Genomic DNA, 27,766 nt, shown 5'->3' on the forward strand with positions numbered 1-27,766 from the left:
CTTTGGTAGGCCAAGGCAGATGGATCACGAGGTCAGAAGTTTGAGACCAGCCTGACCAACATGGGAAAACCCCACCTCTACTAAAAATACAAAAATTAGCCAGGCGTGGTGGCACACTCCAGTAATCCCAGCTACTCAGGAGGCTGAGGCAGGAGAATCGCTTGAACCCAGGAGGCGGAGGTTGCAGTGAGCTGAGATCAAGCCACTGCACTCCAGCCTGGGTGACAGAACGAGACTCTGTCACACACACAAAAAAAATTGGCATGCACGTGTGTGGTCCCAGCTACTTGGGAAGCTGATGTGGGAGGACTGCTTGAGCCCGGGAGGTTGAGGCTGCAGTGCGCTATGACTGCGCCACTGCACTCCAGCCTGGGAAACAGAGTGAGACCCTAATTAAAAAAAATATATATATATATATAACATATATGTATTTATAATTATCAGCTTTAATAAGTACTACTTAAGCAAACAGCACATAGAGTACATTGTTTAGGCACTGAAATGAATGATGTGAAAATCAGTAACAGGCCTTTTAGCAACCTTAATATCTTAATATCCACCAAATGCCATTAAATCTTAATATCCACTAAAATTAAACCTTAATGGCTAACAAATGTCATTAAAATGTGAGGGCTTTTTTTTTTTTGGGGAGACAGGGTCTGTTGCCCAGGCTGGAGTGCAGTGGCACAATATTGGCTCACTGTATCCCCTACCTCCTGGGCTCAAGTGATCCTCCCACTTCAGCCTCCTGAATAGCTGGGACTAAAGGTGCAGGCCACCATGCCTGGCTATTTTTGTATATATTTTTTTTTGGTAGAGTCGGGGTTTCACCATGTTGCCCAGGCTGGTCTCAAACTCCTGGGCTTAAGTGATCTGCTCACCTTGGCCTCCCAAAGTGCTAGGATTACAGGCATGAGCCACTGCTCCCAGCCAAAATGTGGGTTTTTTTGGTTTTTTTTTTTTTTGAGATGGAGTCTCGCTCTCTTGCCCAGGCTGGAGCGCAGTGGCGTGATCTCGGCTCACTGCAAGCTCCGCCTCCCGGGTTCACACCATTCTCCTGCCTCAGCCTCCCGAGTAGCTGGGACTATAGGCTCCCTCCATGACGCCTGGCTAATTTTTCGTATTTTTAGTAGAGACGGGGTTTCACCATGTTAGTCAGGATGGTCTCAATCTCCTCACCTCATGATCCGCCTGCCTCGGCCTCCCAAAGTGCTGGGATTACAGGTGTGAGCCACCGCACCTGGCCAAATGTGGGTATTTTTTACCACTGAAAAAGCTGCTGTATAACCTGCTCCTGTCTTCCCTGAGCTCTATGGTTCAAGCCCTTCATGGACCATCCTTTCCATCTGCTACTGGATATCAATTCTGTGATACTTCATGCTTTGGGTATGGTTATTAAGCTAAGATTGTAATAATCAAATCTCACGTGTCAAGGCTAACAGGGAAAAATTCTACACCCTACCCCAAGAAAGTGCTAACCACATTATTCAAATGCAATGTGTGGTGGGGTTTTCTGTTCCTTAAAAGCAATGGCTAGTATTAAAACATTTTTTTAAATAAATAAATAAACAAACAGCAACGTCCAGGCACACTGGCTCACACGTGTAATGCCAGCACTTTGGGAGGCCGAGGGGGGTGGATTGCCTGAGGTGAGGAGCTCAAGACCAGCCTGGCCAACGTGGAGAAACCTTGTCTCTACTATATTAAAAATACAAAAGTTAGCCGGGTATGGTGGCACACACCTGTAATCCCAGCTACTTGGGAGGCTGAGGGAGGAGAATCGCTTGAACCCAGGAGATGGAGGTTGCAGTGAGCCGAGATTGCGCCACTGCACTACAGCTTGGGCAACAGAGCAAGACTCTCTCTCACACACACACACAAGGAACAACAGAATATAGCTACAATATAATAATGTAAATACAATCTTTGTAGCATTAATATGCTTACTGTATACAGAATACAATCTGTGTGGATATTCTCCAAAACATGATTTTAAATTGTTTTATGATTATAGATTATAAAGGTTTTTATACTCTTCTAAAGAAAAACAACAACATAGTTTCTACCAGACGCAGGATAAGAGATCACACAAACTAGGGAGAAAAAAAAAACAAACAAAAAAACGGGCTAAGACTGGAACCATATGTATCATGGGAAATATAGGACTAGCAAGGGGAAAGAGAGAGGAATTATTTTTTTCATGTAACAAATATTGTATAAAACTATAAAAATTATATTTATTTGGGTATGTGAACCCCAGACTGACCATGACATACAAAAATAATTTTCACATTAAGATAACAGAAACAAAAGCAACATGAAAGGCTGACAGGGAATCATAAAAAGGTTAAAAAACCCTCAAGTACATTTTCTAATTTCCTTTGAGGAGACTGTGCTGAAACTGTTAATTTAAAATACTGAAAACTCATGCAAAAAACCTACTTTTGAGTTATTTTAACACATTATAATTTGTGCTTATATTATTTGTTATAAGCTTAATGCAAATAAGTCCTTTACAATGGATAATAAATGTAGAGACTCTTTACTAATAACTTACCAATCCATAATTTCCAAACTCATAAAAAAAAATCAGTTCTCTCATCTAAGCATCACAGAAACTTCATTATGTGCACACAGGTTTTTGCTTAGCCAGCCAAGGAGAGAAGTACTATAGCTGCCTTAAATAACTAAATTATTCTGTAGCATACTAATTCACCCCATGAAAAGCTAATTCCAAGAAAAGTTGACATTTGGTAACTAGGTAAATGCCACATGAAATTTAATGTTTTCTTGAAAGAATCCCCAAGAATTATTCTTTTTTAAAAAATTCTGATTTTCAAAGAAAAATTAAGACATATTTTCTAAGGTTCATTTCTTTGTCTCAATAATAGCATGGTAATGAAAAACCTAGAAACCCACCTCAGTGTGTCTTTGATGTAATGCATTATATTCCTTCTTCAGTTCTGCTTCTCTTTCTTCAAGTCTGCTAACTGAAATTAAGATACATACACTTGATCAAAACAAAATAAGAAATTTACTTGAAAAAGTACATGTTAAACTCAGAATGGGCTATCCATAATCCTTAGCAACTTTCAGACTCAGTGTTCCATATGCAAGTCTTCACAAAGCAGTGACCTCATTTCATCATCCTTAATAATGAAAACTTTCAGACGAGCGGAATACATTAGATTGGTTCTCTAATATTCCTATATTTATCAGGTCATCCCCCTAAACAGTTTTTTTTTTTAACATGATACAGAATTAACTCTTTCAAAAACACAAATCACCTCATCAAAGTTTTAAACTGGGATTAGGGCCCAAATAATGTATTTCCAACACTACTCAAGCTCTTTAGCACTGGCAGTTTGTGAAAGTTGATTGTTCATAAGTACTTTTTCTGTTTCAGGTCTCCTCAATTTCAGGGACTCATCTTCTTTTATTTAGCTCCCTCTGCTGATGGGTTTTGTGAGTGGCACTGACTTGAGGTAGTGCTCACAGAGTACAACTTCAAGATATTAAAAAAAAAAAAAAGTTTTTTTAATAGATCCTGAGATACAGAATGTCAGGACAGGATTCCACAGGAAAGAATAACTGATAGCAAAGAGGAATGATTCAGGGAGGAGGTGGTGTCCACACAGAACCACAAAGGAAGAAATTACAGTACTCAAGACAGATGGTAATGAGAGCATTCCTGACACTGTTACCACAGAGAAGGGAACACAAAACCATGCCTGTGGTGAGGCAGAGGGTGGTGGTGAGGCAGAGGGGAGACTGGCCAGACTGGAGGAGCCCATACTTGGCTAAGGAGCAGTGGGAGACAGTCTGGGGAGAAATAAAGCTGGTGCTAGAGGAGTTTGTCAGGGTACTCATTTAGTCTGTTGGAAAGCCTTAGCATAGTTGAAAATGTTCCCTGGGTTTAAGGGTCAGCTGGCCGCAAACAGGCAAGGCTGTGTGTAATCTACAACTGGTGACTGTGGAGGACAGCTGTAGAAGGAACTAGTATGAACTAATATTCTGACAGCAGATAAATGAATGTTTTATATGCCTCCTAGTATTAACACACCAGACACCAAACAAAACATACCTTGTGCTGCCCAGAAAATTCATTTTGGGTTTGTGTACCTTTACTTGCCATAATTTGTTTAAATATCTTGAAAATATGTGATTAGGAAAACTGTAGCTGTCTTTGTTTTGATTTGTTTCTAATTCAAGCCTATGTGTCGCTGGCTCATTACATTTGCACCAGAGAGCAAATACACACTACAGTACCCACGGAGCACATTTTATCATGCCACACAAGTGTTGAGTACATCTGCTGCTCATCTTATCCTGTGGCTGAAAGCGATAATAAGCAAATTTATTATGCAGATGTGTTGTGATAAAATAATAGACACTAAAACCATAAATTAATTTTTAATAAAATTTAATTCTATGATTTTTATTTAAAAACAGGAAATCCAAGCAAATTATGGATATTTAATAATTTCAAAATAAACATTTTCTACTACTTGTCATTTAAACTGATTAAAAGCTTAAAGGAATTCTGAGACTACTGGACAAACCATATCTATTTTCAATTGTTCATCTTTTCGAATCATTATTTTCTTGATAATGTGCAACAAAAACAAAAATTGGATGCTGAGGCTAAAATAAAATCCAACTATCATTCATAATCCTCAATTTCAAATTTGTGTTCAATAGTAGAGCCTTATTATTCTTGTGAGCTGATATAAAATCATAAATAAATTTGTATCACCAACACCACCACTACTAATAGCAGCCAACAATATCAAGTGCTTACTATGTACCATACAGTCCTAAGAACTGCATATAAACTAACTTATTTGAGCCTAACATTAACCTTACGATGAAAGTATTATTATTACATCCATGGTAGAGATGAGGAAACTGAAGCAAATAGGAGCTAAGTAACTTGCCCAAAGTCACACAGATAGAAAATGGCAAAGCAAGGATTCCTATCAGAATCTGGCTCCAGAATCTGTGTTCTTAATTACCATGCTATACTGCTTCTCAGCAAATACTCATTTTAATCTGTTTTGTATATTGGAGTTTACTTTAAGATATCACTTTGGGCAGAGGGGAGTATGCTTCAAACAAAAAACTCCTCTGTTCTTACAGAAACAACCCATTCACAGATACTTTGATACAAAGGGCATCAAACTGCCAAGCAAAATATGTACCCAAGTCAGGGACATGCACATTAAAACCAAAATGCAACACCACTATGCTTCTGAATGGCTACAGTGAAAAACACAATACACCAAGTGCCAGTATGGATGTGGAACTACTGGAACTTTCATAAACTGTGGTGTATGGTTTCATACACCGTAACTTGGTATGCCCAATTTAAGAACTGTTTGGCAAGATTTAGTTAAGTTTCGAATGTTTGCCAACCCTATGACAAAAAAATGTCATTGCTAGAAAGCCTATATATATGTCCACCCAAAGGTATTTAAAACAATGTTCAAAGAAGCACAATCTGAAAACAATCCAACTGTCCGTCAAGAGTAGAATGGATAAATATTCATGTACTGGAATACTGTACAACGTGAATAAACAAATTATTGCCACACACAACATCACGGACCAATAGCACAAATATGATGTTGAAGGAAAGAAGCAGAAACAAAAGAATACAAAATTCAAAGACATAACACAAAACTAATCTGAAATGTTACAAGTCAGGATAGTAGTTACCTCTGGGGAGGAGTTAGTGATCTGATGTATTTATGTCTGTATAGCCCCAGCCCACCTCAGTTCAAACACAATGTGCATCCATTCACACAGGCACTTTCCTCTGCTTGAATACTCATTCTTCCTTATGTTATCCTACAATGGCTATGAGTTCAACATGTAGAATGGGATTTAAACAAACTATTCAGAACCATAACAAACAAGCTTTATTGCTCTGACTGTAGCATTCTCAGGGAGAGAACAAAAATGTTACCGAATAGACTGGATAAAGAAAATTTGGTGGGTCACGCCTGTAATCCCAGCACTTTGAGAGCCGAGGTGGGCGGATCACAAGGTCAGAAGTTCGAGAACAGCCTGGCCAACATGGTGAAACCCCATCTCTACTAAAAATACAAAAACTAGCTGGGCGTGGTGGTGCATGCCTATAATTCCAGCTACTTGGGAGGCTGAGGCAGGAGAATCGCTTGAACCCAGGAGGCAGAGGTTGCAGTGAGACAAGATTGCGCCACTGCAACTCCAGCCTGGCGAAAGAGTGTGACTCCATCTCAAAAAACAAACAAACAAACAAACAAACAAACCAAAAACCAGAATCTCACCACTTTTACCACCTTCATCACTCTCACCTTGACCCAAGACATCATCTCTTGCTTAGGTTATTACAATAATAATCCTAGTCTCCTGACTAGTTTCTCTACTTAGTCTTTGTTCCCTACGTTCTCAAAATAGAGATGGAATCAAACAGTGACTAACCGCTCAAAACTTCAAAGCTTCCGATCTCATTTTTAAAAGGAAAAAAAAATTCTTACAATGGTCTGTAAGACTTTTCTGGATCTGATTGTCAAGTCACAACACTCTTTGCTCCCCATCCCCACAGAGAACTCTTATCTCCTGACCTATTATGGACTGAATTGTGCTCCCTCAACCCCCAAATTCATAGGTTGAAGCTCTACCTCCCAATATGACTGCATTTGGGGGATAGGGCCTTTAAGAAGATAATTAAGGGCCGGGCGAGGTGGCTCACACCTGTAATCCCAGCACTTTGGGAGGCCGAGGCAGGTGGATTACCTGGGCAAGAGTTCGAGACCAGCCTGGCCAACATGGTGAAACCCTGTTTCTACTAAAAATACAAAAATTAGCCAGGCGTCATGGCAAATAGCAGTAATCCCAGCTACTCGGGAGGCTGAGGCAGGAGGATCGCTTGAATCTGGGAGATGGAGGTTGCCGTGAGCTGAGATTGTACCACTGCACTCCAGCCTCGGTGACAGAGCGGGACTTTGTCTTTTTTTTTTTAAAAAAAAAAAAAAAAAAAAGGCAGAAGAAGGTAGGTAATTAAGGTTGAATGAGGTCATTAAGGTGGGGCCCTGATCCAACAGGGCTGGTATCCTTATAACAGCAAGAGATAGGCAAAAGGCCATATTAGGACACAGAGGTAAAGCAGCCACCTGCAAGCCAAGGAGAAAGGCCTCAGGAGAAACCAAATCTGCTTGTACCATGGATCTCAGATTTCCAGCCTCCAGACTGTGAGAAATAAATTTGTGCTATTGAAGCCACCCAGTCTGTAATATTTTGTTATGGCGGCCCTAGCTGACTTACACCATTAAACAAACCTCAGAGAAAAGGGTTTTTTGTTTTGTTTTGTTTTTTTCCTTGAGACAGAGTCTCACTCTGTCCCCAGGCTGGAGTGCAATGGTGTGATCTCGGCTCACTGCAACCTCCACCTCCCTGGTTGAAGCAATTCTCCTGCCTCAGCCTCCCTGAGTAGCTGGGACTATAGGCGTGCACCACCACACCCAGCTAATTTTTGTATTTTTAGTAGAGATGGGGTTTCACCATGTTGGTCAGGATGGTCTCGATCTCCTGACCTCGTGATCCACCCACCTTGGCCTCCCAAAGTGCTAGGATTACAGGCGTAAGCCACCACGCCCCACCGAGAGAAGCTTTTATATAAGATGTTTGTCAACTGACTTGGTCAGAGAGCTGGGTTTATACCTTACAGAACAAAACATTATAATGCCACAAAACAAAGTCAGGTCCTGACTGATTTTATGCCAGTTTCCTAATCAATTTGTTTGCATTGCTTTGTGTCAAATGTACACCACTTAATAGTGAGATTAGGCCAGGAGCGGTGGCTCAAACCTGTAATCCCAGCACTGTGGGAGGCCAAGGCGGGCTGATCATCTGAGGTCAGCAGTTCGAGACCAGCCTGGCCAACATGGTGAAACCCCTCTACTAATACTACAAAAATTAGCTGGGCATGGTGGTGCACGCCTGTAATCCTAGCTACTCAGAAGGCTGAGGCAGGAGAATCACTTTAACCTGGGAGGTGGAGGTTGCAGTGAGGTGAGATCACAACATTGCACTCTAGTCTGGGCAACAAGAGCGAAAACTCTGTCTCCAAAAAAAAAAAAAAAAAAAAAAGGCTTGTGGGAAGGAGACATATAACAGAATATACCATTAATTTTGGGAGATTTCCAATATTTATCTAAATGAATATGACCATTGTTCACATAAGCTTAGGTTCATCCATAAAAATTCCTTAAAGTTCTAGTAATCATTTTGTTCTCCTTAAGCATTTTGAATTATTTCTATCATTAATTCCTTCAGCCTCCATTCACAGCTTTCTAACCCATCAGGGTTACTTTTTGCTAAATTTACTTCCATTTGGCAACACAGTCTTACTTTCACCTCAAAAATAACATTTGATAAACTATCAATCCATTCTCTAACCATCTCTTTCAAAAGGTGAAATGGTTATATTTACTAATCTCATATAAATAATATACATACATATCTATATTTTTTTATTTAATAGCAACCATTTATCACAGAAAAAGGGCATTTAGCACATGCAAACTACCTGGAGTTACAGATGACTTGTCCCTTTTAATTTTTAATAGACTTTATTTTTAGAGCCGTTTTAGGGTCACAGCAAAATTGAATGAAAGTACAGAGAATTTCCATGTATTTGCAGCCCCCCTACACATGCAACCTCCCCTACCATCAACATCCAGAATCAGAGTGGTATACCTTTTACAATCGATGAACCTACACTGACACATGCTTATCACCCAAAATATATCAATTACATTAGGGTACACTCTTGGTGTTGTATACTCTAGAGCTTTTGACAAAAATATGACATGTGACCACCATTATAGTATCAAACAAAATAAGTTCACTGCCTTAAAAATCCTGTGCTCCACCTATTCATCCCTCCCTACCATCTCCCAAACCTTGGCAATCAATGATCTTTTTACTGTCTCCATAGTTTTGCCTTTTCCAGAATGTCACATAGTTGGAATCATATAGTACCTAGCCTTTTCAGATTGGCTTCTTTCACTTAGTAATATGCATTTGAGGTTACTCCATATCTTTTTTTTGTTTGTTTTTGAGACAGAGTCTTGCTCTTTCACCCAGGCTGGAGTGTAGTGGCATGATCTCAGCTCACTGCAACCTCCGCCTGCCAGGTTCGAGCAATTCTCGTACCTCAGCCTTCTGAGTAGCTGGGACTACAGGCACCCACCACCATGCCTGGCTAATTTTTGTATTTTAGTAGACACAGGGTTTCGCCATGTTGGCCAGGCTGGTCTCGAACTCCTGACCTCAGGAGATCCACCTGCCTCCGCCTCTCAAAGTGCTGGGATTACAGGCGTGAGCCACCACACACAACCTACTCCATGTCTTTTCCTGGACAAACAGTTTATTTCTTTTTAGCACTGACTAATATTCCATTGTCTAGATTACCATAGTTTATGCCTGTTATTTTCATAAGAGCTAAAGGTCTTAAAATTACAGGTCTCAAACTTTTACTATCTCTTTCACACACAAAATTTCATGTTTTTAATGCACAAAAAGTGGTATTTTAAGATATTTTCAACTTACTGTTACATATTAGAAACTTGTATGCTGGCCGGGCACAGTGGCTCACGCCTGTAATCCCAGTACTTTGGGAAGCCGAGGCAGGCGTATCACCTGAGGTCAGGAGTTCAAGACCAGCCTGGCCAACATGGCGAAACCCCATCTCTACAAAAAATACAAAAAAATTTAGCTGGGCGTGGTGGTGCATGCCTGTAATCTCAGCTACTTGGGAGGCTGAGGCAGGAGGATCATTTGAACCTGGGAGGTGGAGGTTGCAGTGAGCCAAGACTGTGCCACCGCACTCCAGCCTGGGCCACAGGGCGAAACTACATCTCAAAAAAAAAAAAAAATTGTATGCTGACCACGTCTATCTTTTCGCTAAGTTTTTGATACAAAATAAATCATAAAGTATACTTAAATTAACCTCTGTCTCAGCTTTTCATATAAATGTATTTTGTCTGTAACCTGTTAAATAACAGGCAAAATACTGAATTTTGCAACATCTAAAATAAAAGCAGGCCAGGGCCAGTTGTAGTGGCTCACACCTGTAATCCCAGCACTTTGGGAGACCAAGGTGGGTGGATCACCTGAGGTCAGGAGTTGGAGACCAGCCTGGCCAACATGGTGAAATCTCTTCTCTACTAAAAACAAAAATTAGCCAGGTGTGGTGGCACATGCCTGTAATCCCAGCTACTTGGGAGGCTGAGGCAGGAGAACTGCTTGAACCTGGGAGGTGGAGGTTGCAGTGAGCCAAGATCGTGCCACTGCACTCCAGCCTGGGCAATAGAGCCAGACTCCATCTCAAAAATAAATAAATAAGTAAATAAATAATAATAATAAAATGGAATTTTAAAAAAATAAAATAAAAGCAAACAAAAAATAAAAGGGTTAAAATATCTACATAAATTAGACGTAAGTATTATCCTCTAGCATAAGTATCATATCCACTTCCATCTTCCTCTCCACTCCAGTAGAAGAGTAAATGAGAGCCTGTTCACCTCAGTCTACTTACTTAAGGCCCTTAACTAATTCGTTTATCTTTCCCATTAAAATTAAACAGAAGGTTTATCATTCTGCTTAGTTATATTCAGATGTGTCACTGATAGCTAATTATACAAATAAAACAAGATGACTAATATACTACCTACTCCTAGTAGGCAACCACAGCATTGTAAAGATGGTTCAAACATTAAGTTATCTACTTACCCATTTATGAGGAACTAAACAAGTCAAGATGCCAAGAGGAAACCCAAGGAATATCTTCCCAAAGTGGTTGTTCATTATACTCAGCTCTTCAAAACTGTATTACTACAGACTTTCAAATAGCAAAGTTAGAGTTTTGGTTGTTTCTAGCTCTAGCAGGATATATAGGCAATTGAAATGGGGGTGGAGGGTATCCCATAAAAGAATATTATTCGGTTATGAAAAGGAAGGAAGTACTGACACATGCTACAACATGAATGAATCTTTATGCTAGGTGAAAGAAGCCAGTCACAAAAGACCATATATTGTATGATCCTATTATTATGAAATGTCCAGAACAGGCAAATCTATAGAGACAAAAATTAGATTAGTGGTTTTCAGGGACAAGGGGAAGCAGAAAAGCAGAAGTAAGTGAAACAGGTATGAGGGGGTGGTTCTTCTTGGGGTGATAGAAATGTTCTGGAATTAGTGGTGGCAGTTGTACAACCTTGAAAATTGTACTAAAAACCGCTGAATTGTACACTTCAAAATGGTGAATTTTGGCCAGGTGCGGTGGCTCAGGCCTGTAATCCCAGCACTTTGGGAGGCCAAGGCGGACAGATCATCTGAGATCAGGAGTTTGAGACCAGCCTGGCCAACATGATGAAACCCCGTCTCTACTAAAAATACAAAAAATTAGCTGGGCATGGTGGCAGGTGCCTGTAATCCTAGCTACTCAAGAGGCTGAGGCAGGAAAATTGCTTGAATCTGGGAGGCGAAGGTTGCAGTGAGCTGAGATCGCACCATTGCACTCCAGCCTGGGCAACTAGAACAAAATTCCATCTCAAAAAATATATATATAAATACATAAAATAAAATGGTGGATTTTATGATATGTGAATTAGATTTCAATTTTTAATTTAATTTTATTTTTAAATAGAGACAGGGTCTCGCTATTTTGCCCAGGCTGGTTATGAACTCCTGGGCTCAAGCAATCCTCCTGCCTCAGCCTCCCAAATTCCTGGAATTATAGGCACGAGCCACCAGGCCCAGCCTGGATTTCAATTTTAAAAAGAGTCATTTGAAACCTATCCCTTAACACAAGTATGAGGAAATTATGTCTTAATTTAATAACCTATTTTTTAAAGAAAAAGTCAAATGGTAAGGGATCAAAAAGAAAATCTCAACATTTATGCTATAAGAGAAGGACATTTCATTAAAATGTCCTTCTCTTCTCTTCCTCAGATAATTCACAGTAGAAAGAATAGGCAGATGGTTGCTAAGCCTTAGGCAGAATCATTCCTTTGCCTCAACACTTGGGCAAAATAACATACTAATGGCCCCTACTAAGGCTGTTAAGCTGAGGCAAAGACTGGCCAGATGTTAACCAAAACAGTTTCCTCTTTTGCTTGGGCAAATAGCTAGGCTATCCATCCCAGCCCCTGCAGGTAGCCTCTGACTGACTTATAGCCAATGAAGTAGTAGTAAAAGTGATGTGTGCTACTCCTAGGCCTGGTCCAGTAAAAACCCTCCACACACGATGCTCCATGCCCTTTACCCTTCCTCCAACTTAATGCAGGTAAGACAAACTTAGAAGCTATAAAGGGGGAAATGCCCATGTCTCCGCAAAAGCCACCCACTTATCTGAAACATCCACTTTTTAAACTTTACGTAAGCAAGAAATAACATTTGAGTCATTAATATATAATTTTTGTGGCTAGTTCGTTATAGCAACTACAGTTAGCTTAACATATATCAGCTTATAAACATGTACTAAAATCCTCTTAAAAGTTAGCATTCCAAATTATCAAAGGTATGTTACCCCATTATGCTTTTTTTTTTTCTTGAGACAGGGTCTTGTTCTGTTTCCCAGGCTGGAGTGCAATGGCACAATCACAGCTCACTACAGCCTTGACTTCCTGGGCTCAAGCAATCCTCCAGGCTCAAGTGATCCTCCCAAGCAGTTGGCACTACAGGCGTGTGCCACCAGGCCAAGATAATTTTTTGATTTTTTGTAGAGACAAGGTCTCACTATGTTGCCCAGGCTGGTCTCGATCTCCTGGTCTCAAGCACTCCTCCCGCCTCAGCTTTCCAAAATACTGAGATTACAGGTGTGAGCCATTGCCTCCGGTCCCCATTATGTTTTAAAAATAGTTTACTTCGGCTACTTGGGAGGCTGAGACAGGAGAATTGCTTGAACCCAGGAGACAGAGGCTGCAGTGAGCCAAGATCATGCCATTGCACTCCAGGCTGGGCGACAGAGTGAGACTCTGTCTCAAAAAAAAAAAGAAAAAAAGAAAAAAAGACCACGGCTCACGCCTGTAATCCCAGCACTTTGGGAGGCCAAGGCGGGCAGATCACGAGGTCAGGAGATCGAGACCATCCTGGTCAACATGGTGAAATCCTGAGATCAAGACCATCCTGGCCAACATGGTGAAACCCCGTCTCTACTAAAATACAAAAAATCAGCCAGGCATGGTGGCACACTCCTGTAGTCCCAGCTACTAGGGAGGCTGAGGCAGGGGAATCGCTTGAACCTGGGAGGTGGGGGCTGCAGTGAGCCGAGATTACACCACTGCGCTCTAGCCTGGCGACAGAACAAGAGTCCGTCTCAAAAAAAAAAAGGATAGTTTACGTCTGTTATTATAAATGATTTTCTGAATGTTTTTCTGGTGGTATATTCTCTCCTGCCTAACACCTACAAGCAAGAACCTGAACAGAAACTGTTTTATGACTTTGTGTATTTCATGTTTTCTTTACATATACTGTGATCCTAAATTTTATTATTATCTTTGTAGGTACTTACAATATAAATCATGTAACACAAAGATCATATATAATTGATCATATAATACATAGAAAATATACACACATACACCAAGATCAAATAATACAAATTCAGAACCTTTCTTTTCTGAAAATACTTACAATAACTCAGTACAACAACATATCCAATGAATTCAGCTTACTCAAGGCCTAAGTCCCATAAGATGGTATAAACACTTTTGAGAAGTCATTTTAAAGTGTGGAAGAGCCACCTCTTTAAAGTCCTGAATGCCACTAAGGAATCAGTTAAAGGGAAAAGAAAAGGAAGTAGAAGGGAAGGGGAAAGCAGGAAAGAAAAGCCCACCTGGCAAGGACTATAGACATCCTCGAAAGCCTCAAGTACCATGAAGTTAACCTATACCTATATTGTTGCATTCCATTTGAAGTGTATTAAAAGGTCATTTCTTGTTTAATAGTTATCACATAAACCTAAACTTCAAAACGATCTCAGGGAAAATTCTAAAACCTTGTCATTTTACTCATCAAAACTAGCTCCAAGCCGAGATTAACTGGAAATAAACAAGATTCTGTTCATCCTATCCCAAAACAACTGATAAGTAACTGCCATTTTTAAAACTGCTAATTTTCTGGGGAGTAAAAAAAAAAGGCAAATCATGTTATCTAAAAAGAAAAAAAAGGTGAGGGGGCAAGAAAAAAGAACAATCAAAAGACAAATCCAAAATTTCCCCTTTATAATAATGATGGAGATACTTCAGCCTCATTTTGAGCGCTCTTTCTATCCGTCTTTCCAAAAAGCAAGAGGATAAAATTAAGGCAGGAAGAGCCACCTGCTCTGCCGGCTCAAAATCAGAGCTTACCTCCTGAGAATGATGGCCTTTGCCAAGTTTGGAACACCTTCCATCTCTGTTGTCTTCTGCCCCATCAGACTGCTGATAGGCCTACGGGGGGAAGAAAGAGAAACAGACCTGCTAGAATGCCATATCCAACTCATTATTTGCCTTCTCAAAAGGAATCATCAGTTTTTACTGTTCCTGGAAGGCAGATAGTCCAACTGTTGCTGGGCCTCAGAAGATTGACATGTGGTCTTTCAGAAACTTCTCCTTGAACAATTTAGCATCAGAAGTCCCAACAGGTAAGCAAGGCTGACTTAAGAGCAAAGAAATCTCAGACAACCACATCAAAACAGTAATAACAACCTCTCCTCACCAACTAAGTCCTTTACCATGTCTCTCAACTTCAAAAAATTTTCAGATATTATATGTTATTAATCAATGACACAATGTGAAATTATACATATTTTAAAGCTACCATGAATCAATGATCATATTCTCAAAACAGAGTAGGATAACTTCAAAGAATCCCAGCGGTAGAAACTTTTAGTGATCTGAAAGTTCCCTGTCTTGAAGATGTTACTTAAGCCATCCACAACAAAGTTGATGATTCTCCTACCTAAAGTCTCTACGTAGGGACAGTCCACGCTTAACCTCTGCACATATTCCTGTGTATCACCCTCATGGCCAAGAAATACTTCCTCATGACCAACCAAAGCCAAAAAATTCATTTTCTCTCACTTAATCTTCCAAAATAACAGACAAACAGCTTGCTACACTCCTTATCCATCCCTTTATATGTTTGAAAGAATAATCAAATTATTCGTATTTTCCCTGTTCTCTAAGCAAATCACCAGAAATCCTTTAACTTTTACTCATAAACTTAATTTTCTGATACCTTTAGTTCTAGATATTAATTATAAATTACAACTTTAAGCTTCTCAATAGACAACACTAGACTACAAAAATGAAAGAGCCCAAATACAGATAATAAAACATAAAACAGCTAAAGACCACAAGTATTACCTAATGAAGCAGAAGTAATGTTAGTGTTTGCAAAAACTATCTTGTGCCTAATTTTCTACTTTCCCACTCATATGTAGGCTCTAAATAAGAAACAGCTGATATATATTGTTTATTAAATATATAGATATTCTTAGTATTGCAAAGAACTAGATTCTGATTAAACAGACTAAAAGTAGCTTTCTAAATAATTAACTTGTCATTCTTTTAAAACCAAAAGATATAATTCAAACTCCTAAAGCTGCCTCATTAAAAAAACTTTCAACAAAAACACATATCATCATTAAAATATATATATATAAATCTTCGTAATCTACTTTTATCATTCTTAAAATTATGTAGAAGGAATTGCCTATTGACATAGAACTAAAGTGGAAAAAGTGTCCTATTACAGTATTATTTAATTTTTTCAAAATACTAACATTCATTGCTAATCACAAAGCACAGTAAAGGATCTGATAAAGTTTTGTACAAGCCTGAATGTATTTTTTTAGGTGATTTGAAAAACAGCGACAGAAAATATTTAGGCTCTCTCAAATATTAACTTTGATATGAAATGATACTTGGCAACTTTAAAATGGTTTATGTGCTGTGAAAATTCTTAATTTATCAATCACCTTGTGTTGAAGGTCTGTTTTAAGCCTTATTTAATTCCTTTAAATAAATTTAATTAATTAAATAAAATTTAAACATTCCTTTAAAATAAAAATTATGTTATTGTTTATGTTAATATCTCCCCCAACTTTCTATCTAGTGGAGTGCTTATTCTTATGACCAAGAAATAAGAAGTGTTTTCCTTCTAATAATAATGTTTCAAAGTGAAGGCTTGCAGGTATTTTACTAGACTAAGATCCTGACACAAGATGTAAAAAGGAAAGGAATGTTATATGGGGGACGAAAAAGGTAGAAAGGTCAAAGTATAAGGATCTAACACATTTGACTTCAGTGCCAACAACATTTTTCCATTTAATTCAAAAAGACGAATTTTCATTTAAAGGAAGGAAGGGCGGAATTAAAGAAGAGTCTAAATATAACAGCTTAAAATCACAGCCACGGGTGCAGTGGCATGCACCTGAGGTGGGCTCCCTCACAGGAGGGCTGAGGTGGGAGGATCACTTAAACACAGGAATTAGACCCTCATCTCTTAAAAAAAAAAAAAAAAAAAACCTGTACTCCCCAAAAAACATAGCCACCAAATTAAGAAGTACTCACTAAAAAAAAAAATCACTGTCATCTAAATCTTTTCATCTTCTCCACAAAAGGCAATGGCTCTATACTCAGGGAAGAATAAGTTGTAAATCCAAGGAGCCTGAGGGCAACAGAAGCTTCCTAAGAGAGAATCAAATAATAAATGATTCTATATCAGCTCTGTGTGCTAATATGCTGTAAATAATGGTTCAAATTCATAAGTTATGACAAGCAAAATGGAATTTACTACTAACCCTTACTTCTCCAATTCTATTGACATTAGAAATGGCCAAACTATTATATGCCAAAAAGCACTAAAATTCTTTGACCTACTTCCTTAAATATATTCTAAGAAAACTACCAATAGAAGGGAAAACTTGTAGATGTAAAAAAATATTTACTGCAATATGATTCAGTATACCAGAAAAAATGACCAACCAACCAACAGAAGTTTTTGGTTTTTTTATTTTAAATTTCTTACATTTATTTTACCCTGATTCACCTCTTCATTCCACAAAGGATTTGAGACAGTTTACAATAGAGCATAATATATTAATTATACATGTATAAAATGTGGATCAAGAAAAAAAACAATTTAAATATGCCAACCAGGTAAGGTTCAAACTAGTTGTTATGGTTGCATTTCAACGTTTGTTCTGTTTCTGGGCTGCCATGGTAAAAAACACAGTGGCCATTAAATAATTCTCATTAGAGGAAAAAATAAAGCATAGTCCTCAGGGAAAACAAAAATTGTTAATAGATGGCATAGCTTCTGGATGGTGGATTTATGTGGACATAAAAATAATAATGAAGATTATACAGCAAGGAAAAATACTTATGATAATGTTAAGGAAAAGATACAAAATTAAATATACATCCTAACCGCAATGATATAAAAATATAATATATATGGGAAAAAGACTAGTAGGCCATACGCATAATCTTCCCCTTCCTCCCCCCACTAAACTATGATTTCGTTAACCACAAGGACCATATCATACTCTTGTGTACCACAACCATACCTAGGCAGAATGCTAGGCATACTGGACCAGTTTAATATTTTCAACTGTATTAAAATATCTATACTTGCTTGACTCAAATTTTAGATATTTGGCTTACAAGATAGAAATACACAACATACAACAGAGACAATAAATATAAAAAGTACTTTCTGACAAAGACCTATTACTGCCACACTATGAATGGCAAAGTTGATTACACTCCTTACACACTTGAAAAGCACCAAGGCTTTCTCAATTCACAACTTCCTTATTCCACACAATATCGATTACAGACTCTTCCTTAAGGTTCATAAGATATTAACAGGACGTATTATTGCTGCTCCAGATAAGGAATAATATACAGCGTTTTAAAAAATCCTTTATTCATGTTGGAAAAAGTAAAAAAATATTTCTTATATTCATTTAGATTTTGAAAAGTAATCAGAAATCTCCAAAATCAAACATGACCAAAAATTGTTAAAAAACATATTATAGACTCAACTTTTCAACATTGTTAAATCATGCAACATGATAGATTCCATACTATCAAAAGCTGTAAAGTGTGTCTTTTAATTCAGTTCCTATTTCTTTACTTTTTCTTGCTTCTCAAATAGCAAATAACTTTAACCAAAATTTCCCCTTTTAACAAAGGAAGTAGTCTTTAGAGCAGAACTTGAATTTTTATTGTGGCTATTTTTTAAAAGGGATGTGTGCTCCTAAAATATGTTCATGAGAATTGACAAACTCAGTCTTTTAAAATTAAAGACACTAATACACTGTATAAACATGAAAACTAGAAAAGGCATCCAGCACTCAAACAAATGGCACTCAACAAAAAAATTGCATCCACCTCTCCTCCCACTACAGGTACTGCCAACAGTCATCTCAGTGCCCCTAAATAAATGTTTATTTTAAATTAAATGTTGGGTTACATTTACTTTGTCACAAAATTCATATTTTCTTTTTTTGTTTTAGACTGAGTCTTGCTTTATTGCCCAGGCTGGAGTGCAGTGGCGTGATCTTGGCTCAATGCAACCTCCGCCTCCCAGGTTAAAGCAATTCTCCTGCCTCAGCCTTCCAAGTAGGTGGGATTACAGGCATGCGCCACCACACCTGGCTAATTTTTGTATTTTTAGTAGAGACGGAGTTTCACCCTTTTGGCCAGGCTGGTCTTGAACTCCTGACCTAAGGTGATACGCCTGCCTCGGCCTCCCAAAGTGCTGGGATTACAGGCGTGAGCCACCGCGCCTGGTCTCATATTTTATTTAAAAAACAAAAAATCAGGCTAGGTATGGTGGTTCATGCCTGTAATCCTAGCACTTTGGGAGGCCAAGGTGAGCGTATCACCTGAGGTCAGGAGTTCAAGACCAGCCTGGCCAAAAGGGTGAAACTCCATCTCTACTAAAAATACAAAAATTAGCCAGGTGTGGTGGCACACACCTGAAGTCCCAGCTACTCAAGAGGCTGAGGCAGAAAGAATCTCTTGAACCTGGGAGGCGGAAGTTGCAGTGAGCTGAGATCGCGCCACTGCACTCCAACCTGGGCAACAGAGCGAGACTCTGTCTCAAAAAAAAAAAAAAAAAAATCAGTCACATTAAGATTAGCTAGCCCAGATCATCTGTTTTCTATTATACAAAACAAGAATTAATGAACTCCTGACATAACATTTATTTCAATTTGTTTTCATCTTTTAAAAAGCACTCATTCCCAATCTTGGTTTTCCAATAGTATAGGAAACTAATGATACTTAAAGATTACTTCCTACATCACCTTTTTAAAAAATAAGAAGTTTTTAGGCTGTGTACAGTGGCTAATGCCTGTAATTCTAACATGAGAGAGATCAAAGCAAGCAGATTGTTGAGCCTAGGAGTTTGAGACCAGCCTAGGCAACATGGCAAAACCTTGGCTCTACAAAAAATACAAAACTTCAGCCGGGCGCGGTGGCTCATGCCTGTAATCCCAGCACTTTGGGAGGCAGAGGTGGGCGGATCACCAGAGGTCGGGAGTTTGAGGCCAGCCTGGCTAACACGGTGAAACCCCATCTCTACTGAAAAAATGCAAAAATTTTCCGGGCGTGGTGGTGGGCGCCTGTAGTCCCAGCTACTCGGGAGGCTGAGGCAGGAGAATGGCGTGAACCCAGGAGGCGGAGCTTGCAGTGAGCCGAGATCACGCCACTGCACTCCAGCCTGGGCAACACAGCAAGACTCCGTCTCAAAAAAAAAAACAATTAGCCACGTGTGGTGGCATGTGCTTGTAGTCCCAGCTACTCGGAGCAGAGGTGAGAGTACTGCTTGAGCCTGGGAGGTTGAGGCTACAGTGAGCCATGATCACACCACTGCATTCCAGCCTGGGCAATAGAGCTGGAATGTCTCAAAAAAATTAAGAAATAAGTAATTTTTAAAATTAAAAATAAGAAGCTTTGATTCATATTGCAGATTAAAAACAAAAACAAAAAACAAAAACCTAAGGTGGTAAAGTGAAAAAACAGTCAAATAATTTCCCCCCAGAAAAACTGGGGGAATGTTTAAGTGTGGTAAAATAAAAACTCTGAAGAAAATTTAAGATACACTTAGGATTCATATTACACCAGTTAAGGCTTAGAAAAAAACAAAAGGAAGAGAAAGGAAAACAATTCACTAGAAAAGAGAAAAAGACTCCAATTTCAGGAGAAGGGAGTAAGTTCCAAAGCATTAATAAAAGATGACTCAGGCCGGGCACGGTGGCTCACGCCTGTAATCCCAACACTTTGGGAGGCCGAGGTGGGCGGACCACAAGGTCAGGAGTTCGAGACCAGCCTGGCCAATATGGTGAAACCCCGTCTCTACTAAAAATACAAAAATTAGGCCAGGCGCGGTGGCTCACGCCTGTAATCCCAGCACTTTGGGAGGTCGAGGCAGGTGGTTAACAAGGTCAGGAGATCGAGACCATCATGGCTAACACGCTGAAACCCCGTCTCTACTAAAAATACAAAAAATAAGCTGGGCGTGGTGGCGGGCGCCTGTAGTCCCAGCTACTCGGGAGGCTGAGGCAGGAGAATGGCATGAACCCGGGAGGCAGAGCTTGCAGTGAGCCAAGATCACACCACTGCAGTCCAGACTGGGCGACAGAGCAAGACTCCGTCTCAAAAAAATAAAAACAAAACAAAACAAAAAAAACACAAAAATTAGCCAAGCATGGTGGTGCACGCCTGTAATCCCAGCTACTCGGGAGGCTGAGGCAGGAGAATTGCTTGAACCCAGGAGGCAGAGTGAACCGAGATGGTGCTACTGCACTCCAGTCTGGGTGACAGAGCAAGGGTCCAGCTCAAAAAATAACTCAGTTCATAGAAAAAAGATTTCGTGTTATCAACTTCGTGCATCTGAACGGTCAATTTTGATTAACCACAGTTTGTAAGTTCCTTAATTGTTCTTTATACAGCAAGCTTTATTTCAGAAAGGAACAGCAGACTCCCAGGGGAGAAATTCTTTGGAGGATAATATATTCATAACAAAAATAAAGTTTTTAGATCAAATTAAGCTCAAGACCATATCTAATACTTGATGAAGAATTTCTTCCTCCTTTCCCTAGAGTATTGTCAATTATTTTTTAAATGATCTCATTTTTATAAAGTCTTTGAATTAAAATGGAAAACATAATTAATGGTTTTGGAGAGAGGAATGAGAAGATGGATACCACAGAATATGACAATTCCAAAAAAGGTATGACTCTCTGGACTGGATAACAAATCTGGGACAATGAAAAAAAAATTGACATACTCAAACAGTCCCCTAAATTGATCACTTCCCTTAATTAAGAAACCACTAGGCCAGGCACAGTGGTTCATGCCTGTAATCCCAGCACTTTGGGAGGCTGAGGCAGGTGGATCAACTGAGGTCAGGAGTTCAAGACCAGCCTGGCCAACATAGTGAAACCCCATCTCTACAAATATACAAAAATTAGCCAGGCATAATGATGGGTGCCTGTAATCCCAGCTACTCGGGAGGCTGAGGCAGGAAAATCGCTTGAACCTGGGAGGCGGAGGTTGCAGTGAGCCAATATCAAGCCATTGCATTCCAGCCTGGGCAACAGAGCCAGACTCCATCTCAAAAAAAAAAAAAAAAAAAAAAAGAAGAAGAAGAAAAGAAACCACTATATTTTGTTTACATTTATTAGAAAGGAATAGGAAACAGATTTTTTAAATTTAGTAATTAAAAGGGCTAATGTATGTGAAATAATTAGTAATTCATTCCACTTAGATACTTTTGGGAAAAAAAGAAGCAGTTCTGCTTCTTTTTTGAGTGTGAGACATTTTAAAGGTACTTTGATATCAAAAATGCAATTTCAAGTATAAGGTAATTCTTCCTCTAATCACAGAAGCCAATTACTTAATGCACAAAAGGATTTTAGACAAGGAATTCCTTTCCAAGTCAAAAAAGGAATTCTGGTCGAGCGCAGTGGCTTACACCTGTAATCCCAGCATTTGGGGGGCCAAGGTGCAAGGATCACTTGAGACCAGGAGTTCGAGACCAGCTTGAACAACATAACAAGACCCCATCTCTACAAAAAGTTTTAAAATTAGCCAGGTATGGTGGCTCATGCCTGTAGTTCCAGCTATTTGGGAGGCTAAGGTGGGAGGATCACTTGAGCCTGGGAGTTCAAGGATACAGTGAGCTATGATCGTGTCACTGTACTCCAGCCTGGGACACAGAGCCAGACTCGGTCTCTGAGAAAAAAAGAAAAAGATCCAGCACTTTAGGAGGCCGAGGCAGGTGGATCACGAGGTCAGGAGATTGAGACCATCCTGGCTAACACAGTGAAGCCCTGTCTCTACTAAAAATACAAAAAATTAGCCGGGGGTGATGGCAGGCACCTGTAATCCCAGCTACTAGGAAGGCTGAGGCAGGAGAATCACTTGAATCCAGGAGGCAGAGGTTGCAGTGAGCCGAGATCGCGCCACTGCACTCTAGCCTGGGTGACAAAGCAAGACTCCATCTCAAAAAAAAGGAAAAGAAAAAAGAAAAAGAAAAAAAATTTTTTCAGGCTGGGCAAGGTGGCTCATGCCTGTAATGCCAGCACTTTGGGAGGCCGAGGCGGGCGGACTGCTTTGAGCTCAGGAGTTCAAGACCAGCCTGGGCAACATGGCGAAACCCTGTCTCTACAAAAAATACAAAAATTAGCCAGGCATGGTGGCTTGTGACTGTAGTCTCAGTTACTCAGGAGGCTGAGGCTAGAGGATCGATTGAGCCCAGGAAGCACAAGTCGCAGTGAACAGCGATCCTGCCACTGCACACGTTAGACAGAGTGAGATCCGGTTTCAATAAATAATAATTTCTTATTGAAAACTTGGTACCCAGGCTGGGCGCAGTGGCTCACACCTGTAATCCCAGTACTTTGGGAGGCCAAGGCAGGCGGATCACCTGAGGTTGGGAGTTCGAGACAAGCCTGGCCAACATGGTGAAACTCCATCTCTACTAAAAATACAAAAATTAGCTAGGCATGGTGGTGCATGCCTGTAGTCCCAGCTACTTGGGAGGCTGAGGCAGGAGAATCACTTGACCCCAGGGGGCGGAGGTTGCAGTGAGCCGAGCTCACACCACTGCACTCCAGCCTGGGCGATAGAACAAGACTCCGTCTTAAAAAAAAAAAAGACAGAAAGAAAACTTTGTGTACCCTGCAGATATCAACAAGAAAACTTAATACGTAAAACAATGAAAGGTAGGCTGAGTCTGTCAACTGTGTCTTTAGTGTTTGGTTCTAAAAGATTATATAATCCCTTCATGCTAGGCATAGTGGCTCATGTCTGAAATCCCAGCACTTTGAAGCCCAGAAGTGCGAGACCAGCCTGGGCAACATAATGAGATCTTGTCTCTATCTATCTTATCTATCTAGCTATCTAGCTATCTAGCTATCTAGCTAGCTAGCTATCTATTTCTTTGAGACAGTTTCACTCTTGTTGCCCAGGCCAAGTGTAATGGTGTGATCTCGGCTCACTGCAACCTCCACCTCCCGGGGTCAAGCGATTCTCCTGTCTCAGCCTCCCGAGGAGCTGAGATTACAGGCAAGTGCCACCATGTCCGGCTAATTTTGTATTTTCAGTAGAGACGGGGTTCTCCATGTTGGTCAGGGTGGTCTCAAACTCCTGACCTCAGGTGATTCGCCCGCCTCGACCTCCCAAAGTGCTGGGATTACAGGCGTGACCCACCGTGCCTGGCCTTGTCTCTATTTTAAAAAAAGTACAATCAAATTAGGATTTAAACATTACCTCCAATAGTTAAATTTTCTTTCTTGAACAGAAAAGGCTCAACTCTTGAAATGTACCAAAAGCTTGCAATTGCCACAAGACCATTTCTCCAGATGAATAGTATTCATAGTAATGTGACTACAGTACTATATCTATTAGTGGATGCCCTGTGGAGTCCATCATGCAGTCCTCCGAGATTTCAAATTTTTTTATTCTTTTGAGACAGGGTCTCACTCTCTTACCCAGCCTGGAGTGTAGTGGTGCAATCTCAGCTCACTGCAACCTCCACCTCCCAAGCTCAAGCGATCCTCCCACCTCAGCCTCCCAAATAGCTGGGACTACAGGTGCGCACCATCATACCCAGCTAATTTTTGTATTTTTGGTAGAGATGGGGTTTCACCATGTTGCCCAGGCTGGTCTCGAAACCCTGAGCTCAAGCAATCTGCACGCCTCAGCAGCCTCCCAAAGTGCTGGGATTACAAGTGTGAATCACCGCGTCTGGCCTCGTTTTCTTAATTTTTTTATCATAAAGACAGGATCTCGCTATCTTGCTCAGGCTGGTCTCAAACTCCAAGGCTCAAGCAGTCCTCCCACCTTCACCTCCCAAAGTGTTGGGATTACAGCCATGAGCCATCATACCCAGCAAACCTCAAATTTCTATGGTAGAAATCATAGAAGTCACTCAATGTATTCAATGGTAACAAAGGTATCCAACAACTCTGGGTATCCACAAGGCTAAAAACACAAAGCATGACACATGGCTCATTTTCTCTCACTCAAGTTGGCTTCTGTTACCAAACATCCATTGGCCCTCTTCTAGGACATCTGCTTAATAGCCACTTGAGTTCTCCTTGAATTCTAGAATGCTTGAACTCCAGATTTCCAGTGGTTTTAATTTAGCTCTATTCCGTCTTTCCAGAGTACTAGAGAGAACAGTCAGTTCTCACACACGCCCCAAGACTGCTGGCGAAGGCATTCCATCATGAATGGCTGTACCTTTATAGCTGGTGTCACTATGTAGCCTTAATGAGTAATGTGGATAGAGTAGCTGCCTGGCCATCCTTTGCTCCCTAGGATTCTGAAAGTTTACAATGCTGGGAGAAAAGCAGAGAATTGTCTGCCTACCTATATCAGACATGAAAATAGGCCATAAAGTTTCTCACCTTTTTTTTTTTTTCTAATTTTGACTTAATTAGGTCTGTTTTTATTAGCCAAAGGGGAAAATCATCCTTGAGGTTTGAAACAATAATTTTAAAAACCAAGATAATATGAAATTATATTAAAAATAAAATGATTCTGAAAAATGAAGTTCTATTCCCCCCAAATGGCCCCATTTTTCCATTAAAAAAAAGGAGCAAAAAAGAGGATTCAGTGCTTTTTTTTCTCCAGTATCTAATTACATGCTTAGGTAATTTTTAAATACATACTTCAAAGCTGTAAGTTTACCTTACATTTTTACATTTCAAAGCAAAACAGAAAAAATGGAGCTTTGTGTACTTGATCAAAATTAGAGGAAATGATCCACACATACACACACACTTGCATAATGGTTAAAGCATAATGTTAACTACAAACAAAGGCTGAGATCTAAATTGAAGTGAGTCTGATCGATATATCTGGTTTAGTCAGTTCTGCACACATGGGTACCATGTGAAAATGTGAATAAAAAAGAACTAACCCTAGGTCCTAGGTCTCACTCTTGAGTCTGGGATGACAATTCCAAGTTTGTATTTAGAACCTTAGTCGAATTTCAGGATGAGTCATTGCACCATTAGAGCCAATTCCTTTTTTTTTTTTTCTGGGGGGTGGGGGGACACAGTTTCATTCTGTTGCTCAAGCTGGAGTGCAGTGGCACCATCTTGGCTCACTGCAGCCTCTGCCTCCCGGATTCAAATGGTTCTCGTGCCTCAGCCTCCTAAGTAGCTGGGATTACAGGCATGCACAACCATGCTCAGCTAATTTTTGTATTTTTAGTAGAGACGAGGTTTCACCATGTTGACCAGGCTGGTCTTGAACTCCTGAACCCAAGTGATCCTCCTACCTCAGCCTCCCAAAGTGCTGGGATTACAGGCGTGAGCCACCACGTCTGGCCAAGCCCAGTCTTTAGTGTACTTATGAGAAGAAATGTTTTACTTACTCTGGTCAGCATAGTTTTTCGCTTTCAGCTCAAGTTGTCTTGTTTGAGATTCTAAAGATTCCACTCGGGTCTGTAAGTCCTTTTTTTCCTGTTCTTGAGAGTCTTCAAATTCAATGAATTTCTAATAAAGAAGAACAATATAAATTTAATCAGAGAAATTAAACTTTACATTTTCAACTCCTATTATTTCTTGGAATCAATAATCACAATTAGGTATTAACTACTTAGATCTCAGAATTATGACCTTGGGTTGATTTTTAGTTTTTCTATAAAAATTAAGTTTAAAAAACTCCCAAATATAGAAGAAAAAATAACAAAATAATTAAGTTGTTTCCACTTCATGTTATAGGCATTCCATATGATATACATATCTTACTACAAATATATAAACCCTTTTGTATACTTGCATATGCATCTTGACTTCCAGACAACTTAAAAATCTATAACATGTACAATAGAGAACAAAAGAATGATGGAATAATCAATAAATATTTGTTAAATGGTTGTGTGATTAATAGTCATAGATTCACCTGAACCATGGAGTTTAAATTCCTAAGAAAAGGACATGTTCTAGGAATAACTCCACCACTCAAATCTAACTTACCAAACCTGTTCTCATCAAGGATCGTAACACTAAGTGCAATCATTAAATCTCGGTCTTCATCTTGATTGTTGTATCAGCAACATCTGACAAGTGATCCGCTCTCCTTAAAACTTTTTTTTTTTTTTTTTAATTTGGCTACCAGGATGTTTTCTTGTTTGCTGCTCGTTCTTGGTCTTCTTTGGTAGTACCTCCTTTTCTCCCAACTTCTTAACATTGGCATGCTCCGTCCTTGGACACATCTTCTCTTCCTTGTTTACACTTATTCCCTAGTGATCGCATCCAGTTTCATGGCGTTAAGTACAAACTATATGCTGACAACTTCTGAATTTCTATCTCTAGCCCAGACCTGAATTCCAGATTTGTATGTCCAACTGCCTACTAGAAAACTTCAATTGGATGTCTAAAAAGCATCTTAAGGCTGGGTGTGGTGGCTCACGCCTGTAATCCTAGCACTTTGCGAGGCTGAGGAGAGCAGATCACGAGGTCAGGAGTTCAAGACCAACCTGGCCAACATGCTGAAACCCTGTCTCCACTAAAAATACAAAAATTAGCTGGGCATGGTGGCACGTTCCTGTAATCCCAGCCACTTGGGAGGCTAAGGCAGGAGAGTTGCTTGAACCGGGACCCGGGAGGTGGAAGTTGCAGTGAGCCGAGATTGCACCACTGCACTCCAGCCTGGGCTACAGAGCAAGACTCTATCTCAAAAAAAAAAAAAGCATCTTAAATTCTTAAATTGAGCATGTGAAAACTTGCTCCTCTCCTGGTCTTCTCTAGCTCATTAAATTACTGTGGTCAGTTGCTCAGGACCAAAACTCTGGAGTCAGCTTTGACTCTTCTGTTTCTCTAGTACCTCACATATCCAATCCATCAGCAAATCTACCTTCAGATCTGACCGCTTTTCATCATTTCCACCACCATCCTGGTGTGTGCCACAATCATCTAATGCCTGGATTACTGCAACAGTGAAAGTCTCCTAATTAGTCTTCTTACTTCCACCCTAATCCTCTACAATATATTCTAGAGGATCTAGGAGGATTCTTTAAAAAGTAAGTCAGCCAGCCTGGCCAACATGGTGAAATTCGGTCTCTACTAAAAACACAAAAATTAGCTGGGCGTGGTGGCAGGCTCCTGTAATCCCAGTTACTGAGGAGGCTGAGGCAGGAGAATCGCTTGAACCCAGGAGACGGAGGTTACAGTAAGCTGAGATCACGCCACTAAACT

General features: G+C 39.9%; 1 protein-coding gene across 10 annotated transcripts in view; it reads right to left on the bottom strand.

Moving 5' to 3' along the window:
- The window catches only part of SPAG9 (sperm associated antigen 9), a 154,510-nt gene that overhangs the window by 87,853 nt on the left and 38,891 nt on the right, over positions 1-27,766 (bottom strand). For 8 of the 10 annotated variants that reach the window (XR_010153334.1, XR_010153333.1, XM_001171158.7 and 5 more), the window contains exons 2-3: positions 25,942-26,062; positions 2,920-2,990 (exon numbers count right to left, since the gene is read on the bottom strand). Coding sequence is in view for 7 of the 10 variants with exons in the window: in XM_001171158.7 (XP_001171158.1) it covers positions 2,920-2,990; positions 25,942-26,062 (192 nt within the window). In the remaining 3 variants the exon portion in view is untranslated. Of the gene's footprint in view, positions 1-2,919; positions 2,991-14,399; positions 14,481-25,941; positions 26,063-27,766 lie in introns of those variants that run through there. The other 2 variants (XM_054671194.2, XM_054671195.2) reach the window with 2 other exon arrangements.

This window comes from Pan troglodytes, chromosome 19, assembly GCF_028858775.2.
Source record: "Pan troglodytes isolate AG18354 chromosome 19, NHGRI_mPanTro3-v2.0_pri, whole genome shotgun sequence".
NCBI classification, from domain to species: domain Eukaryota; kingdom Metazoa; phylum Chordata; class Mammalia; order Primates; family Hominidae; genus Pan; species Pan troglodytes.